Genomic DNA, 21,361 nt, shown 5'->3' with positions numbered 1-21,361 from the left:
ATCTTTACGATTAGAGGATATTTGCCTAATTCTGCCCTGCATGCGTTATCTGTTGTATGCCGGTGCACGTGTAATATATTTTTACACAGTTCTGCATGCAGGGTCTCAACTGGATGTTTTTCCCATTTGGTGAAATCTTGATTTGGATTGGTCAGTGGACCCCACACCTGCCATAGAGTGCGGGATTTCTAAAGGACATTTCCGTTTTATGGCGTAGAAGGCCCTGCGTGCTTTATCTCTCAGTTCATTCACAGCTTGATTAAAGTTTCCTGTGGATGTGATTTTCAAACCCAGGTAGTTGATGTAGATGTTAAATAATGTTGGGCTTAAGCAGCAGCCCTGTCTCACACCTCGCTCTTGGGAAAGATACCTCGTACGTTGGGTGCCGATTTTTACGCCACATTTACTTTCAGTGTACATTGATTTGATAAGGTCATAGGTTTTACTTCCTGTGCCTCTTTCAATAAGTTTGTAAAACAGTCCTTGGTGTCAAATTGGGTCAAAAGCTTTTTTAAAGTCAATAAAGCATGCGTATATTTTACCTTTTTCTTGGTTGACATGTTTTTCAATTAGAGTATGTCATGTATAGATGTGGTCAGATGTACGGTAATTTGGTAAAAATCTAATTTGACTTCTACTAGTCGAGCGTTTATTATGCTACAGAATAACTTTCCCTGGTTGCTGCTCACACAGATGCCTCTGTAGTTGTTAGGATCAAATTTATCTCCGTTTTATCAAGCCTCGATTCCAGATGTCAGGGAAGTGACCTACACTCAGAATCACATTGAATAGTTTTAGAATGGCCAACTGAAATTTACTGCTTGTTTTATCATTTCATTTAATATCCCATCAGGTCCAGATGCTTTTCTGAGTTGGAGGGTTTAGATTTTTTCTTTAAGTTCTTTATCAGTCATTGGGAAATCGAATGGGTTTTGGCTATCTTTGATTGCTAATATAGTTTTCCCAATTGGTTGCTTTTCTGGTTTTGTTTAGTTTGTACTTTATTAAGCAATGTTTGGATATTACTCAAAATTTTGGATTGCCAATTCTCCATGATCCATTTTTTTTTTCTTTTTCAGATTGTTCCAGTTATTCCAAAATTGGTTTGAGTTCACAGACTTGTTTTTGGGTGTATTGTGTTTTTTTGGTTCTGAGTGTGTTTGTATTGTTTTAGTGTTTCACAGTAAAGGCGGCGGATCTCTGTGTTTCTGATTGTTTTGCGAGTATAATCATTTCTGGCAGCTGACGGGACGCTGTGTGCTCTTTATAGTGTCCAGCATCTGAAACTGGACATCTGATACGGTCACTGCTCGTCCAGAACACACACAGAGAACAGATGACTGGACATCCAGGAAATAGTCAAATAAAGCAGTTTTAAAAGGAGGAGTAAGTGTTGTGTATGTTTCCTGAGTTCTGTGCACTGATGTTAAACTGTTGAGAATACATGGCTAATGTGTCATACGTGGGTTCTGAGGGTCTTTATTTAACACAAATCAAGAGGAGTTCACTGAATGAATCCAGTCCTCCTTTCTCTCCACACAAACAGATGCAGATCTGAACAATCATGCACACAAAACTAATGAATGATTTCAGGAACACCTTTCCTTGTGTGTTCAGGTAAAACATGTCTCCATCACTGCAGAACCTTCTTTTTCAACATTTTCCTAAAGAAGCTATAAAACGCCATTTGAATTCAGATAAATTATTTAAGTAAATACAAACTATTCAAAATAAGACCAGAACAGTTTTACAGTAGCATTTGTATGAAAAGAAAAAACGATGTAATGGTTTTTCTTGATGGCATAATTTTGCCATAATTCAAACGTGAATTGAGACAAAAACATTATTGATACAAATTAAAAGAGAAATAACAGAACTGAACCTACCACATCCGTTCCTGAATAATAATCATTTATGATGAGCAGTTTAAAAAGTGGCTGAACCGTGTTAATGCATCAGTGTAAAAAATACTACGGTTCCCAAGATTCAACATGAGACTAATTACCATATCTTCATATTCCACACACACACACACACACACACACCTCTGGAAACCCATCAAAGCAGGAGTTTCACACAACACCAAACCTACAGCTGGTCTTTAAACATTCAGCTCAAAAGTGAGTCCGGTATTAAACGCTTCAATTATTCACATGTGTTTGACACAATAACAGTGGAGCAATAATTCCCAGGGAATTAATAATAATCATAATAATAACCAGGGCTTTCTTTAGAATCGGCAGACATTACAAAATCGTTGATACTGAAAATAGGCTCTGGACAAAGACACGTCTGAAAGTGCTGGACAGATCCACTTTAAAACTCCTTCGGATCAAAGAAACATTTCAAAGTGCTTGTAAAAATATTTCATGGTAGAAATGGGTCAAACGCTCAGCAGCACCGAACCTAGAAAACTAGACTACAGTGTGCTTTCAGCATCTTCCAGCAAGGCACGGCGACTAGATTCAAGTTTCCCTTGTGTTGCTCATGTGCATCATTCAGTCACAGACACATGAACAGATCTGTCTTTGGGTGCAAGCACTTACTGAGAACCAGAGGATCCCAGCTGGTTACATCACAGAAAGAAAGAAAAAACAGCATAAAATGAAAAGTATCTAGTAGGATATAGTCTTCTGCTGTGCAACGCAGTTCTAAAGTAATCCTTAATCAACAGCATTACGCTACAAATCATGGAAACAGGACTGACTCTTTCAGATTTCCCCAATGAATGAAGAAACTGTATATGATTTTACAGGGTCGACACATAACCGCCTTGAAGCCTTTGTAATAAAACTTCATCCTCTAAAATGAAACAACAACAAGTACATCTAAATTTGTTAACAGAGAATCTGGATAATAAAATCAAGTTTTAATAAAGCAGCGCTCAGTAAAGGTTGCTGTTGTTCATGAGGAACCCCATGTGACTCCGAACAGTCAAATAAATAAACCTCTCAATCAGATTCGCATTTCTGAAGGACAAACTGTGGCATGTTTGCAAGTTCTCTGTGAAGATGATGATGATGATGAACAGATGCACATCTAATCACAGACTGCATCATCGGTGTTTGAGTCGTTCCTCAGATGCACTGAAGGCGAAGAGCATCGGTCAAACGCTGCCCTGCAAACACTGTTACTGATCATGTTCAGCAGAAGATGATGATGATGAGAGAGCGCAGGGAAGGACAGAGCTTCAGCTTTTCCAGCGGTTTGGAGTCAGAAGATCAGAACAGAGTTTCCAGACGCACATCAGTTCAGTAAAGGCACAGAGAGCAGCGTCACTTCCATGATCAGGAAGCTGTCGCACTCTCCCGGTGGATTCTCGTGCTCATAGTGGCAGCTTTACACATTGTGATGGCTGTTGAAGGAGTCTAAGACTGTGATGTTGGTGTTCTGGAAGAGCCACCGCTGGCTGGGAGACGAGGGATCGCAGGAGTTCATGAAGATCCGCTTCTGTGCAGCATCAGAGTCTATGCAGCTGTTACTGATGGGGTGATAGAGGCTCTTATCCTGCCACACACACACACACACACACATCAGTACGCCACAGTTTCAGCTGAAAATGACAGTAAATCTAACGTCGTCCTCTCTTCTGACTGCCGTTATCAATCTTTCTCTATTTTTCCTCTTTTTGAAAGTCATAAACACTATCGTGAAGTTTCTCTCTTGCTCAAATTTGAAGTAGTCTGCTGTTCTAGGACGACTTTCACTTCTGTGAAAAAGGTCATTCATCAAAATGAAAAATGTAGGGCGGGACTTGTTTCAGAACATTGGTTGTTGATTGGATGTTGAGATGTGGGAGGGGCAGGAAGTTCAAAATAGACTTTGTTATGAACGCTTAACTTTTGAGATTGCTCTTTCTGTACAGAATGGCATGTCTGCACAGATGTAATGCTGCTGTACCTTCCTGTAGGCCCACAGCTGGTTCCCCTTCATCCCGTGGCAGTCATACAGAGTCACAGGGCTGTTGTGTGACACGGCGTCGAAGCAGACCTTCTTAGTGTGCAGCGGGTCTCCCACCCGTATGTCTTCTCTCCAACCAAACGTAAAGACCTGCACAATATACACACAGACTATTATGGTTACTGAATTAATGCATTCAGCAACACTGCATCCTCTGAACATTCATAACACATCTGTCAAAGTGAAATCAGCTCATCCAAATAACGCATTGAGAAAGACAGATTCTACCTTCATCTTTAGAGAAACACATTCTTCAGTGAATTCCCTGGAAACAGATCTCTCACCTGACCATGACTCCAGGTCGGCTCGCCTCGTCCCTTCAGGCATTTCTCCAAACGGATCGGGGAACCCGAGGACAAGTGTTTGCTCTCCATGCACAGACCCGAGGCGCTGTTACGCAGCTGGAAGCAAGCACACATCAGTGCCATGTCACTTACCCAGAGCCACTCATTTTCAGCTTTGTCCAAGAAAATATGCTTTATGTCTAAACTGGTTTGCAGGGCTTAACAGGTCTCTCAGCCTGGTTAGGCTGGTTTAAGAGGGTTTTGGGCCATCCTGCTAAACATAGACATCTGAAACCAGATTAAATCACCTGGCCACTCAGAGTGGTCTCACCATCTTTGTAACGTGTGTAAAATTAGTGGCTAGTAAAGCGATGTAAGTGTGTCTGATTGTGAGCTGAATGTGTTTTGGGAAATTAGCACGCACCTCTCCCCACGCAGCGGCCGGAGGCTCCACCGGAGGATAGTGTTTGGGCAGATCCCATGCCACTTCCCTCATGAACCACTTGAAGTTCCTGCAGTTCAGCCGGCTCCTGAGCTCCTTCTGTGTGGACACGTCTCCAGCAGACAGGTGCCTGTACTCCGGCCGCCGCTGGTAGATGAACTCTGCGTACTCATCCATCCACACCTCGGCCACACGCTTCAGATTCTAAACAAAAACATCCAGCAGATCACACACACACACACAGATCACACACACACAGATCACACACACACCCACAGATCACACACACACAGATCACACACAGATCACATATAGATCACACACACACACACAGATCACATATAGATCACACACACACACACAGATCACATATAGATCACACACACACACACACACACAGATCACATATAGATCACACACACACAGATCACATATAGATCACACACACACACACACAGATCACATATAGATCACACACACACACACAGATCACATATAGATCACACACACACACACACACACAGATCACATATAGATCACACACACACACCCACAGATCACACACACACACAGATCACACACACACACACACAGATCACATATAGATCACACACACACACACACACAGATCACATATAGATCACACACACACAGATCACACACACACAGATCACATATAGATTACACACACACACACACACACAGAGATCACATATAGATCACACACACACAGATCACATATAGATCACACACACACAGATCACATATAGATCACACACACACACAGATCACATATAGATCACACACACACAGATCACATATAGATTACACACACACACACACACACACAGATCACATATAGATCACACACACACACACACAGATCACACACACACACAGATCACATATAGATCACACACACACAGATCACATATAGATTACACACACACACACACACACAGATCACATATAGATCACACACACACACACACACACAGATCACATATAGATCACACACACACAGATCACATATAGATTACACACACACACACACACACAGATCACATATAGATCACACACACACAGATCACATATAGATCACACACACACACACAGATCACATATAGATCACACACACACACACAGATCACACACACACACAGATCACATATAGATCACACACACACAGATCACATATAGATCACACACACACACAGATCACATATAGATCACACACACACAGATCACATATAGATCACACACACACACAGATCACATATAGATCACACACACACAGATCACATATAGATCACACACACACACACAGATCACATATAGATCACACACACACACACACAGATCACACACACACACACAGATCACACACACACACAGATCACATATAGATCACACACACACACACAGATCACACACACACACAGATCACATATAGATCACACACACACAGATCACATATAGATCACACACACACAGATCACATATAGATCACACACACACACACACAGATCACACACACACACACAGATCACACACACACAGATCACATAGATCACACACACACACACAGATCACACACACACACAGATCACATATAGATCACACACACACAGATCACATATAGATCACACACACACACACAGATCACATATAGATCACACACACACACACAGATCACATATAGATCACACACACACACACAGATCACATATAGATCACACACACACAGATCACATATAGATCACACACACACAGATCACATATAGATCACACACACACACAGATCACATATAGATCACACACACACAGATCACATATAGATCACACACACACACACAGATCACACACACACACAGATCACATATAGATCACACACACACAGATCACATATAGATCACACACACACACACAGATCACATATAGATCACACACACACACACAGATCACATATAGATCACACACACACACACAGATCACATATAGATCACACACACACAGATCACATATAGATCACACACACACAGATCACATATAGATCACACACACACACAGATCACATATAGATCACACACACACAGATCACATATAGATCACACACATATAAAGGATGCTGTGTGACCGCTTTCTAAGGTCATTAATCCTCTACTCTGTGTAATGGCAGCTCACTGAGGAGTGTTTCTCATCCTTAAAGTAAGGCCGCGCCATCAGGCTCCAAAGGCCCTTCTTTAACATCCTTCATTATTTTGAAGGATGCATAGGATCACCCTCAATCCTCAATCCTTCAGCTGAAGTGAACTGTATTTTAAAGAAATTAAAGCTATCTTGAGCCTGCCCAAACAATCATGAAATAACTACATATAGATCACACACATACAGATCACATTACTTTTAAATTGTTTTTAAAATAAAAAATATGATTTGCAGTTCACATTAATGTTTACTTTACAAAAAAAAATCTTATTTAGTTATTTTACCATTACCATAGTGGTCTGGTCTTAATAATTTCAAAACAATAGTCCTCCTAATGTTCTAGATATGATTACGGCCTTGTTTGATAAAAATTTAAAAGTTAGTTGAAAAAAAATTACCAGTGTAGAAACAATGAGTTTATTATTATTATTATTATTATAAATAAAGAAAAATGTTTATTTTGTTGTGAAACTGCATGATATTCTAAGCTGCTCATGAAAGCTATTTTTATTCTTCAGTGTACATATAACAGCATATAGTGAATATAGTAATATCTACAATATAAATATCTAAACTTCTTCCCTTGCAATACACCCCCCCCCCCCCCAAAAAAAAAAAAAAACCCAGCCCCCCCAGGATATCTGCCAGTACACCCTTCTATGGGTGTCAGGAACCGGCGCAGCACAGACGGCTGTCATATTAATAGAAGGGCACTTGTAATATAAAGTATTCAGATGAGAGTCTTACTCTCGTGTTTAACGCTGAGGACTCAGATGAGCTGGACTATGAGGAGATGTGTTTGTCAAACTCACCCTGGCGAGGCTCACTCCACCTGGCACTTTATAGGGAACGTATTTCCTGTAGATGTGACCCACGCGTGAGCAGGGAATGTCCTCCATTCGGCCTCCACACATCCACACCTCAGGGAAGATGAAAACAGTCTTTCTACAGTGACACAAGTACAGACGGCAAACACAGAGACTGAACCGTCGGTCACACATAACTAAATGTGTGCTTCTGGTTCTGCTTTTGTAGTTTTTCTGTACACTGTAGAATTATTTGTACAATTAGAGATGAAACATGACTGAATGTATGTCACACATTCAGGCCTGCGCTCGTCATCAGACAGCTTAGAGCCAATGATTATTACACTCCATAAGGAACGTACTGTATGTGCACTGTGTAGTGCTGATAAACTCACTCTGAAGACTGCTTAGATTGACAGTGTGTTTTCCTGAAGCCACTAGGGGTCGCTGTATCTGACTTCACTGTGAATGCTGCGACTGACACTGATCTGAGGCTACGTCCACACCAACCCAGAGCTTTCCTTATCCAATCTTTCATCAAGAAATATCAGCGTCTACACGAAACCACAAAACTGACACGAAACGATGTAGTATATATCCCAGACCAGCATATGGCGCTGTAATTCTGCCACAGAGATACACTAAAATGGAGAAGAAGACTTGAACTATGCTCATAAACCTTGCTCGCTGTATACAAACGAACATGGAACAATACATGTGTTAATCTGTGTTAATGTTAGTTAATAAAAAGACAATCGTTCAGTGTTTGTTCATGTCTTTGTTGCTGTTATGCGGTCCTTCCACACGGGGACCAGTGATGCGCGGGTTGATCCGAAATGAGTGGGTACCTGCGGTTACGAGTCATCCTAAAATATTTTTAATGATATTCGGGTCGCGGTTGGTCGGGTCGTTTGAAATAAAGATGCCAATTAAACCTTAGCAATTTCTATAGTTCTAGACACAACTTTTAAATACATAGGCCTACACCTTATTGGCTGAATAACTGGCGTGAATATAGAGTCGCCACCTGTCCCGCTTTACGTTGTACAGCAATTTAACCCTTTGTCCCGCCTCACACAAATTGAGCATCTGTCCCACTTTTTCATTTGACCCTGTCTAATAAATACACGGATACGTCCTTAGGTGTACTGTTAACTTATGTCCAATAGTTCAGAGGAGAGAAATAAAAGCGTTAGTCGATAGGCTGAGCATGAACGCCTGCTCAACATTCAACAATCTCACATAGGAGCGCGTTGTTCGGTCAGGTTAAGCAGCCGTGGCCAGGAAAAAGAGAAGATGCACTTTAAATTTTTTAGCGAATTGACCGCAGCATACCCTTGATTAAGACCTGTAGATGGCGAAGCAGAGAGAGCAGTTTTTCTGTGGGGCATGGAGGAGAATACGACGTGAAGCGACATGGTGCATGTGAGTAGGCTACCACAGACAAAAATCACATCTTCAAGAAACATACAAATCAGTGCAATCGTTTTTCAATAAACCAAATGACCCACAGGCTGACAAAGTTTGGGCAGCAGAAGTGACGAGCATTTATCATGCCATGTATGACTGCAGTAACAAGTTTGCCCCAGTCTTTTTTCCAAGTTCTGAAATAACTAAGAAAAAAGTTGTAGAAACTTTGGGTGATATTTTGGATCAGGTAGTGTCTTAATCTTTTAGTCGGTGGGTTTAAAAAGAAATATAGGTAATATATTACAGAAAGCTTGAAATGTCTACTTTTAAACGGAAATATTCCAACCAAAATAAATAGGCTACTCTCTGATTATGTAATCCATATGAAATGTGCATTTCTCTCTGGCGTTCATGGTGAGTCTGCAACGTCAACTTCATCTTAGCAGCGACACAGAAAACACAAGTTTATTACTAAACCATTAAATATCTCCTTGCTAATTTAGACACATGCATAATCATTACTTTAACTGGTTCTTTGTGGCAAGCCTTATGTGTGCGGTCATAACGCTTATTATCCTGTAGGCTAAAGCCTATTTAAGTAATCATATTAATATAAAGGGGCGACATTTACTACTTTTAAAAAATGCGGGTCAGGAAGTGGGTCGGGTACAATATTTTCTTTTTCTTTTTTTGTGGTCTGGGTAGCGGGCGGGTTAGTTGAAAACATCGGACGGGTGCGGGTTGTTTATACATTGACCCGCGCATCACTGACGGAGAAGTGTTTCGGTGTATACGCATACATTTTATATCGTACAGGTGTTTCATCCCCACGGATCCGCCGTTTTGTGAGAGTGAAACTGATATTATTTTAAACCGAGTCACAGAGTAGTTAGATTTGAAATAAATGTAAATAATGTATTTTTTTAATAAATGTAAAAAAAAAAATTAAAAAAAAAAAAAAGTGTTTTTGTGTGGATGGCGAATCCATATTTTCTAAACGATGACATCATCAGCCCACGTCTCGACCCTAATCAGACACCGCTACGTCACGTAACAGCAACAAAGACATGAACAAACACTGAACGATTGTCTTTTTATTAACTAACATTAACACAGATTAATAAATGTATTGTTCCGTGTTCGTTTGTATACAGCGAGCAAGGTTTATGAGCATAGTTCAAGTCTTCTTCTCTGTTTTTAGTGTATCTCTGTGGCAGAATTACAGCGCCACATGCTGGTCTGGCATGTATACTACATCGTTTTGTGTCAGTTTTGTGGTTTCGTGTAGACGCTGATATTTCTTGAGATGAAGGAAAAAAAAAAGATTGGATAAGGAAAGATCTGGGTTCGTGTAGACGCAGCCTCAGATTTATCCACTCCGGGACACGGTTTCCAAAAATCTCAGTTTCACTCTCCTGAAACACCAGATCAGTGTGGACGAAAGATGATACAAAATGCATGCTTATACATCGAAATGCATCTCCGTGTGGACGGGGCCAAAAACAACACAGAAATATAATACACACAGTTCAGCCTCAGATGAAGGATGTTTCTTTACTACTGTTATTCCTTATGAAAACAACCGATTATGTGTTCGAGTTTATCATGCGTTTAATGGATGACAAATGGCTGAAATGTGAGAGAGCAAAATAACAGTGTACTGGTGAATACACATTAATTAAAGCTAGTCTGTACAACTGCTGATCAAGTTTCATTCATAGTATTTCCTCCTTAAAAGAGCTATAACCGTCACATCCATATCGCTGTGATCTGATTGGCTGTCGACGGTAAGGGTGCATTGTGCCACAGTGATTACCTTGAAGGAGATCTCGTACTGCTCTCCTCCCCAGATCTCCAGACCCATGTCATATCCTCCCAGCTCCCAGAACCACTTCCTGTCCACAGCGAAGAGACCGCCTGCCATCACCGGAGACCTCACAGAGAAGAAAGAGACAGAGCTCAAACTAATCTCAAAACACAGAGTAAAACATAAGCACTGAATCAGATCACAGAAAAACACCTTAACTGAGAATATTCATACGATCGACTGTTTCAGCTGCTCATGCAACCCTTCAGATGCAGAGCACAATATTCTCCTCCGGACTCACTCTGATGCAGCGCTGATGACAGAACACGTAACACGTAACACGTAACACGTGTTGCTGAGTCTGTGAAGTGTCAGTTAAACTTAACGGATAATGACACGACTGATCAAGATGCAGGAAGTCACCAAGTGTGCATACTCAAAACTTCTTCCCTCCACTGTCAGAAATAATATATTTTATGGAGACATTAACAGCATGCAATACGCAACACACACACTCTTGTGCATTTTTACTTTCTCAAAAAAACTCATTCTGTATGATTTATAAGTGTTTTGAAAAATGGGGACATGGGTTATGTCCTCATAAGTTGTCCACCCTCTCCTTGTAATACCTGTGTCATACCCATGTCATTATACAGAGATGTGTCCTGATATGATACAAAAACAAGAACACACACACACTCACACACTCTCTCTCTCTCTCTCTCTCTCTCTCTCTCTCTCACACACACACACTCTCTCTCTCTCTCTCTCACACTCTCTCTCTCTCTCTCTCACACACTCTCTCTCTCTCTCTCTCTCTCCCACACACACACACACACACACACACACACTCTCTCTCTCACACTCGCTCTCTCGCTCTCTCTCTCTCTCTCTCTCTCTCTCTCTCTCTCTCTCACACACACACACACACACACTCTCTCTCTCACACTCGCTCTCTCTCTCTCTCTCTCTCTCTCTCTCTCTCTCTCACACACACACACACACACACACACTCACTCAAACGGGTCGCTGGGGTCTGGTTTCTGCAGCTGAGCTGGGATAGGGATGCGTTTGTAGTACATCTCCCAGTCGAAAGCCCCTCGCATCGCATCGCCGGCCTGCGTCTCGTAGCCGAAGTTATCGTGGTCGATCACATCAATCATCGGACACACGATCGTCCTCCGGTTCTCTGCGATGCGATCTGAAAACCAATCATTAATCAAATAACAGTTTGAGGAGCTGAACAATCCAATCATGCCTCCTTTACTTCTACAGCACTTTATGCACAGCAGAGCATCTTCATAATAATAAACAGATAATAATAAAAGTGTTCATGATCACCCAGTAACGGCGGGAGCCAGTTGACGTTGGCCTCGCAGTGTGAGTCCAGGAAGGTGATGACCTGACCCTTCGCCGCCGCGGCACCCAGCAGTCTGGTCCGGATCAGACCCTCGCGCTTCTTCGTGCGCAGGATTCGAACCTTCGGCAGCCGCACCATGTACTCCTCCAGAGGAGCCTTCAGATGCTCTAGAAGACACAGAGACACCCCCATCCATCACACGCTTACAGAAGCAGCTCCACACCTGCCTTCTGTTTGATGGCTTTACTCTTCAGCAGCTTCATTTGACCAGATCTCAGATTAGGGCTGTTATGATCATGATCTGACGCTGCATACGTGTGACGCAGTTCAGACACGAGCGAGGATCATCTGAGCTGACAGTGATCTATCATGACAGTGTTTCTAACGTTTCTGACGGCAGATGATCTTCGTCCACACGCACTATACAAGCATGATCCCAGCAGAACATCCCGAGCTGCTGAAGGCTCGTACCTTTGTCGCTGAAGTCGTCCACGAGGATGATCTCGGCGATGAGCTGCGCAGGCGAGCGGTTGAGGACGCTGTGAACGGTGCGCAGCAGAGACGACCAGCCCTCGTTGTGGAAGGGGATGATGATGCTGGTGTTGGGAAGATCTTCTGCATACAGCTTCGTCTTACAGCTGCGACACACAAACGAACCGTCCGTCAGAAGCACTCGTGACAGATACAGCTGGATTATTATTATTCAGTCTCCCACTGAAGTTATGGATATTAACCGCTGCATTAAATCTAGATCACAATGTTCCAATCATCCTGACACTGATGAGTGCTTCCTAAACACATCAGTCTAGTCTAGTAAACATGTGTTAGGACTCTGTCTGTGGAGGGGATCGTGAGGAACAGGACCGTGGTCATCAGTAATACTGCCAGTTCTCTTTTCCCAACCTTTTACTAAATGTCTGGTTAAACTGGTTTGTCAATATATTGTGACTTGGAACCAGACCCTATTTGTCAAATTAAACACACATCAGGCATCTTAGTATGACCACAATAAAGGGAAATGGAAAACAAGCCAGACTGACCTGTAAATGCATTTCTTTTGTGAGTTTTAAACATTTTAATATTACATTACATTTCTGTCTACCTAGATGAATACATCCTGACCAGAATCTTTTTTTAATATGTGCAATGAGAATCAAAGTTGTATTCTAGAAGACAAGTTTAAGAGTGAAAATATTCAAGACTAGAGCATAGTTCAAGACTTATATCTATATTTTTCAGGAATTAATGTGTAATATAGGTATAGCAAAGACATTGCTGTCCAGTTATTAAAGTCATAATGTGCACAACAAACCCACACCGAAGTGGGGCGATATCGTGTGTTTATTCTAATCAAACGCAGGTCTGTCTCTTTAAATACTTGAGCTCGTTACAGCAGGAAGGATTCTGATTGGCTGTCAGTATTTCTTCTGTTCATCGGAAAAAAATCATTCTGAAAGTGAGTCCAGCGATATCGTTTCTCCGTGCCTTTATCAGTATAGTGGTGATGTGGACTATTCTTTAAAACTGAGAATGATTTTTAGAACTATATCTTTATCGTTATCTTTATTGTTATCTTAATGATTCAAAAAACCTTGAGACTCGAAAGAGGTTAACTAATTTCAGTACAGAACCCATAGGATGTTGTGCATGCGAGACAGAACGAGTTACTCCCCGAGATGACTCGTTCGTTCTGAGTCACATTCAAGATTTATTCAAAATGAAGGAATCGTTCAAGAATGACCCATGTCTACGGTTCATGTGCAGTAATTAATGGAGACACATTAAAGAGCAGCAGGAATCATGACAGAGGTTTAGATTGGGGAGGAAGGAGGCGGCTCACTTCGGGTGTCTGATGTCAGGCAGGGATCTGTTGAGGGCGATGCGATTGCTGACGAATATGTTGAATCCGTTCTCCCTGTAGGCCTGGTCCACGCGGTCCGAGTCGGTCAGCGGATACGGCCGGCCCTGCTCGCCGACACCTTCAACACACCACAGCGTTACCATCACAGTCATCTACAGTCAGCTCTATTACACCTCATGCATCATGTGACACACCTGAACGTGCCGCTTCGCTCCTAATGAGGGCATGGTCGTGCCAGTCCTTCCTCCGAACGCCCTCATTCTGCACCTTGTTCACTTTCTGAAAGCACAAAGCATGTGTGATGTGATGTTATGAGGAGGACTGTGTGCTAGTCTTTGCTAAACTGTAATGGATCAGTACAAAAATACCAGAGCAAACAGAAAAGAGGACGGAGAGAAAGACCGACCCTTGTGTCTAAACATGAGAACCAAACAAACCACCTTTTAGAAAATACCAGAACTTGATTAATGAAAGAATGAAATGCATTACTTTAAGTAATATAGAGTTAGGGCTAATTATTAGAACAATGTTACCTGTATAATAGGTCTGTATGTAACCCTTTGCAAGAATGAAAAAGATGATTTGTTACGTCTGTTCTGTTGAAATGTGAAATGATCTCATCATGTGGCAACACAGAAACTAAAAGAATCATCAATGGAGCTGTTAGGATCAGGAATCCTCATTTCTGAAAGGATCACGACAGGTTTTATGAGGTGCTAGTGTGTCATGAAGCTTCTCTGCTCTTCTGCTACACACTCCATGTGAATTGGGACACAGCATTTTCTTCTGCCACGCGTCTGATGTTTAATGCAAACAGCCGCATCTCTCTTAACAACAAGCACGTCTCACTGTAAAAATCTCTTGCCAAAGAAGCCAAACTGTGTGATAAATCAGAAGAATGAGTTAGATGTGAGGATTCTGAATGTAATGATGCTTCTGTGCACGAGGTGATATGAAACGGTTCTTACAGGTGTGAATAGTGAGTGTGAGTGAGGCCACGCTGACAGTGAATGTGTGTGTGTGTGTGTGTGTGTGTGTGTGATTCCTGCACCTGCTAAGCTCAGGCTCTTCCACCGGGAAACAGAGGCGCTATCAGACCCGAGGCCTGGACGACAGCCAACCAAGAGCCTGAACAATGCTGCCTTTCAACAACACCACGTCCAGCCTTTCCCTATGAAGACCATCTCTTCCCATCATAACTGCTCAATGTGACAGCGGCACCAGAAGGAATTATATTACAATCATAATTCTCACATCATTCCAAAACTATATGACCTTTCACAGCACCAGATGTGTTTTGGCTACATAAATTGGTTGTGTGAGATGCATGCGATGTGGTCGATTGCACGTCTTGGTCAAGATATTTGTCTGAGAGAAATTCCTGTCAACAGTCCATAATATGTGTAAATGCAGACTGATAGAAATTAGCCTTGTAATTCCAAATTCTACTACTTCGCTTTGCTTCGCAGACAGAGTCTGGAATGGCATAACTGACCAGAGTTGTCTTTCTGGGGGCCAATCACATAATGTTTGGTTATGATGTGTGTTATGCGCAGTCTCAGTCTCCTCAAACTTCTGTAGTAAACACAGGTATGTTACGAGAAAAAAAAAAAAAGGTTTAGCTGTAACCTGATCCTCAATGAGAGCAACCAAGGGGGACACAATCACAATTATTGCCGGACTTTAGCCTCTCCAGTTTCTCGCTGACGATTGGTAACAGTAGATATATTAAACTTTTCCCAAAACCTGTCGCAATTAGGGCCACAACATCACCTCCATTCATAATGTAAAACAAACACTCTGCGAACAGCATCTCGTGTCTCCGTGTCCGCTGTCGTTTTCCCTAACCTAAACTACAATCTTATATTCGGCGTTTAGCGTCTACGTCACGGCTCTCAGGCCGCCCCCTGTTCCAAGATAGGCTGGCTATTTAGAGGTCGCTATCTCAGACTGAGTACAGAAGCAAAATGAAAACTACTGATGTAGTCAGACTAAAATAAGGTAGTTCAATCATTTAAAATTATGTTCCAGTAGCCAGTGAGCATTTTTCACTCAGAGTGCATTAGATGCACTGTGAGAAGGAGAAAGTATCAGCAGCATGCAGTGTCCACCTGGATGAAAAACATCCTCCAAACATACATCCACCCATTGCACACCCGCACATCACACTTCTGCCTAAAAACATATCCGACCATCAAACTCCTGCCATCACACACACACCCATCGTACATCTGCCCATCACACATCTGCCTGACACACACACTCCCATCGTGCATCTGCCCATCATGCATCTGCCCGACACACATCCGCCCATCACACGTCTGCCCGCACACACCCGGCAATCACACATCTGCCAAACACAAACATCTGCCCGAAACACACCCACCCATCAAACATCTGCCTGACACAAACATCTGCCCAACACAAACATCTGACCAACACAAACATCTGCCCAACACACCCACCCATCAAACATCTGCCTGACACACACACACCCATTGTGCATCTGCCCATCATGCATCTGCCCGACACACACACACATATCAAACATCTGCCCAACACAAACATCTGCCCAACACAAACATCTGCCCAACACACACCCACCCATCAAACATCTGCCCAACACAAACATCTGCCCAACACAAACATCTGCCCAACACAAACATCTGCCCAACACACACCCACCCATCAAACATCTGCCCAACACACACCCACCCATCAAACATCTGCCCAACACACACCCACCAATCAAACATCTGCCCAACACACACACACATATCAAACATCTGCCCAACACAAACATCTGACCAACACAAACATCTGACCAACACAAACATTTGCCCAACACAAACATCTGCCCAACACACACCCACCCATCAAACATCTGCCCAACACAAACATCTGCCCAACACACACCCACCCATCAAACATCTGCCCAACACACACCCACCAATCAAACATCTGCCCAACACACACCCACATATCAAACATCTGCCCAACACACATCTGCCCAATACACACCCACCCATCAAACATCTGCCCAACACACACCCACATATCAAACATCTGCCCAACACACATCTGCCCAACACACACCCACCAATCAAACATCTGCCCAACACACACCCACATATCAAAAATCTGCCCAACACACATCTGCCCAACACACACCCACATATCAAACATCTGCCCAACACACACCCACCCATCAAACATCTGCCCAACACAAACATCTGACCAACACAAACATCTGACCAACACACACCCACCCATCAAACATCTGCCCAACACACACCCACCAATCAAACATCTGCCCAACACACACCCACATATCAAACATCTGCCCAACACACATCTGCCCAACACACACCCACCCACCAAACATCTGCCCAACACACACCCACATATCAAACATCTGCCCAACACACATCTGCCCAACACACACCCACCAATCAAACATCTGCCCAACACACACCCACATATCAAACATCTGCCCAACACACATCTGCCCAACACACACCCACCCATCAAACATCTGCCCAACACAAACATCTGACAAACACAAACATCTGCCCGACACACACCCACCCATCAAACATCTGCCCAACACACACACACCCATCAAACATCTGCCCAACACAAACATCTGCCCGACATACACCCACCCATCAAACATCTGCCTGACACAAACATCTGACCAACATAAACATCTGCCCAACACACACCCACCCATCAAACATCTGCCTGACACCCACCCACCCACCCACCCACCAATCAAACATCTGCCTGACACACACCCACCCATCAAACATCTGCCCAACACAAACATCTGCCCAACACAAACATCTGACCAACACAAACATCTGCCCAACACACACCCACCCATCAAACATCTGCCTGACACCCACCCACCAATCAAACATCTGCCCGACACACCCCCACCAATCAAACATCTGCCCAACACACACCCACATATCAAACATCTGCCCAACACACATCTGCCCAACACACACCCACCCATCAAACATCTGCCCAACACACACCCACCCATCAAACATCTGCCCAACACAAACATCTGACCAACACAAACATCTGCCCAACACACACCCACCCATCAAACATCTGCCCGACACACACCCACCTATCAAACATCTGCCCAACACACACACACCCATCAAACATCTGCCCAACACAAACATCTGACCAACACACACCCACCCATCACACATCTGCCCAACACACACCCACCCATCAAACATCTGCCCAACACAAACATCTGCCCGACACACACCCACCTATCAAACATCTGCCCAACACACACACACCCACCCATCACTCATCTGCCCAACACACACCCACCCATCAAACATCTGCCCAACACAAACATCTGCCCGATACACACCCACCCATCAAACATCTGCCAAACACACACCCACCCATCACACATCTGCCCAACACACACACACCCACCCATCACTCATCTGCCCAACACACACCCACCCATCAAACATCTGACCAACACAAACATCTGCCCGATACACACCCACCCATCAAACATCTGCCCAACACACACCCACCCATCACACATCTGGCCAACACACACACACCCATCACACATCTGGCCAACACACACACACCCATCGTGCATCTGCCCATCACACGTCTGCCCGACACACACCCACCCATCAAACATCTGCCCAACACACACACACCCATCACACATCTGCCCAACACACACACACCCATCACACATCTGCCCAACACACCCATCAAACATCTGCCCAACACACACACACACCCATCAAACATCTGCCCAACACACACACACCCATCACACATCTGGCCAACACACACACACCCATCGTGCATCTGCCCATCACACGTTTGCCCGACACACACCCACCCATCAAACATCTGCCCAACACACACACACCCATCACACATCTGCCCAACACACACACACCCATCACACATCTGCCCAACACACCCATCAAACATCTGCCCAACACACACACACACCCATCAAACATCTGCCCAACACACACACACCCATCACACATCTGGCCAACACACACACACCCATCACACGTCTGCCCGACACACACCCACCCATTAAACATAACACACACCCACCCATCACACGTCTGCCCGACACACACCCACCCATTAAACATAACACACACACACCCATCACACATCTATGTGAGGCCTAGCGTTATATTGATTATCTCAGAATTGCTGTATGGTGATATTATGGGTATTGTGAGGTACCCTGTGATTCCCACCCCTGATCTGATGACATGCTGGGATGGTGTATGACTGCAGAGAGTCACAGACTCAGTTTAACCAAAGGACGTCAATCACTGATATTTCCACATCACTTTTGAGGGAGCTAAATTATGCTTTTCTTTCATTTACATATTTAATGTCAAGGTTTATACTGAGAATTCTATTTGACCCAAAAACCATAAAAACAGACAAGTTTAATGCTTGTTTTACCAGAATGTGAATAATTATGTATACTGGATCTGCATGTTTTAATTTCCACAGCAGAATTACATGATAGAACTCAAACAATGTTTTACGTCAGTTTATTATCGGTCTGTGATATTTGTCCAAAGTACCATATAATAACTGATCAGCCAATAACTTACTAGCACGTTGATAAGCCTGTGTGCAGCGCGAGTGTCGCGACAAAACTACAACGCGTTCCCGCTCTAGTCGCGTCGCGTTCGTCATCTGTCGTTCACTCGGAGCGTCAAGAAGTCAAAGACACTTCTAGCCTCGCAGCACTACCATGCAGCAGCGAGTAAAGATTACCTGCTATGATACTGTAGAAACAGAGTGTATGCGAGCTGAGTGAGCGCTGTCGTACCTGTGCGCGCGAGAGTGCGGCGGCGTCCACAGAGCTGTCAAACATTCGCTCCAGAGACGCGGACCACAAGCCGACGCTCGGCAGGAACAGAAAGACCAGCAGCAGCAGCAGCGCGATCTGCAGCAGTCTCTTCTGCTTTCGCCGCATCTCGGGGTCTCTCTGTGGCGCTTCTGCTGTCGTCTACACAAATCAACACAAACTCGACCGAGTGTCTGGAACTTTACTTGCTCTCTCTCCAGTCCGCTGTCAGCACTTCCGCTATCATGGACTGAACCACTTCAGCCTCCTCGATGGGGGGAGAAAGTTCAGGACGAGCTTCACTTAATAGGATTTTAAAACTAGAATATACTCGGTTACTTCGAGATAATCCTAACATGAATATGGTAAAATAGATTTGATGTAAAACGTGAGATGAATGATTAGTTCTCCTATACTTCACCGAACTCGGTTTGAGAAGCTGGCCTCCCTGTCGCTGTGTCAGAATGGAACGGTTCAGCGCGCAGTGATGCAGACTGAACACGAGCTAATGATGTTAAGAGGACAGTGGAGAGATGACAGGAGAGGAGAGAGGGATCGGGATCAGGAAGGACCTCGAGGCAGGATTCGAACTCGGGTCGCTGTGAGCTGTACGTCCTGTTGATTATTGAGAAGATTTCAGTAATACTATTACAGCTGCTATCTATAAAACAGGTACTTTTGATGCCTCAACCACGCTGATTTAAAATCAAACAATCAAATAATTTCTAGATTTATTTTCATAATTGTCACGACTCGCACATGTATGTGATGTCTCCAATGCAGCAGACAAGATAGGAATATGGAAAAGTTTACATTCATCAGATTTAAATATTGCATTATATGATTTTGTCAATAAAAAAGATGATCTGAACACTGTTGTGAAAGTTGTGGCTTTACTTTACTCTGTCATTACAATCCACCCACATCTCTCTGAGCAGCATGTGGTACATTATTCTATAATTAAAAATCTTTTTGGAAAATTAAAGTTTTTTTTTTTTTTTACTTTTTTGATTCTATATCATAAAATAGCCTACATAATGAAATATAATCGTATATGGGTAACGGAGAAACTACAATGTGGAAGATACACAGTTACTTCTGTGGGGCGTGAAGAAAAAGTAATGTAACTAGTAGTGTAATTAATTACTGTTGACAGACAATAATTAGTAAATTAATAATATTACTTTTGAGTAACAAGTAATATATTACATTCTCTGAGTAACTAGCCCAACACTGGACATAAAACCCTGCAAAGACTCAAGACATGAGGTTAGACTATTCTATTCTATTCTATTCTATTCTATTCTTCAAAGAACATTTCACATATTAT

General features: G+C 43.1%; 1 protein-coding gene across 2 annotated transcripts; it reads right to left on the bottom strand.

Annotated features, from left to right (window-relative positions):
• Positions 1–1,463: 1,463 nt before the first annotated feature.
• Positions 1,464–20,353, bottom strand: LOC127941424 (polypeptide N-acetylgalactosaminyltransferase 10). 2 transcript variants are annotated; one of them, XR_008149014.1, is made up of 13 exons: positions 20,014–20,353; positions 14,333–14,417; positions 14,118–14,256; positions 12,749–12,915; positions 12,259–12,444; positions 11,935–12,118; positions 10,927–11,044; positions 7,707–7,814; positions 4,669–4,890; positions 4,245–4,361; positions 3,901–4,050; positions 2,983–3,507; positions 1,464–2,948 (listed from the first exon to the last, which is right to left on the bottom strand). XR_008149014.1 is itself a non-coding variant. In XM_052536438.1 (12 exons), the coding sequence occupies exons 1-12, from the start codon at positions 20,158–20,160 to the stop codon at positions 3,340–3,342; spliced, it is 1,791 nt and encodes a 596-aa protein (XP_052392398.1). In that variant the 5' UTR covers positions 20,161–20,353; the 3' UTR covers positions 1,464–3,339. The 2 variants fall into 2 exon arrangements, 1 of the variants encoding a protein (XP_052392398.1); XM_052536438.1 differs by having other exon boundaries at positions 1,464–3,507.
• Positions 20,354–21,361: the final 1,008 nt, after the last annotated feature.

The sequence above is a fragment of the Carassius gibelio genome, chromosome A21 (assembly GCF_023724105.1).
Source record: "Carassius gibelio isolate Cgi1373 ecotype wild population from Czech Republic chromosome A21, carGib1.2-hapl.c, whole genome shotgun sequence".
In the NCBI taxonomy this organism is placed as follows: domain Eukaryota; kingdom Metazoa; phylum Chordata; class Actinopteri; order Cypriniformes; family Cyprinidae; genus Carassius; species Carassius gibelio.
This window is presented reverse-complemented; position numbering and strand designations above follow the sequence as displayed.

Coding starts and splice junctions, on each gene's coding strand:
- LOC127941424 (XM_052536438.1), bottom strand. CDS start 20,160: ATGCGGCGAAAGCAGAAGAGACTGCTGCAGATCGCGCTGCTGCTGCTG. Junction 4,362..4,668: donor CGGCCGCTGCGTGGGGAGAG/GTGCGTGCTAAT, acceptor GCTTGCTTCCAG/CTGCGTAACAGCGCCTCGGG. Junction 4,051..4,244: donor CGACCTGGAGTCATGGTCAG/GTGAGAGATCTG, acceptor TATATTGTGCAG/GTCTTTACGTTTGGTTGGAG.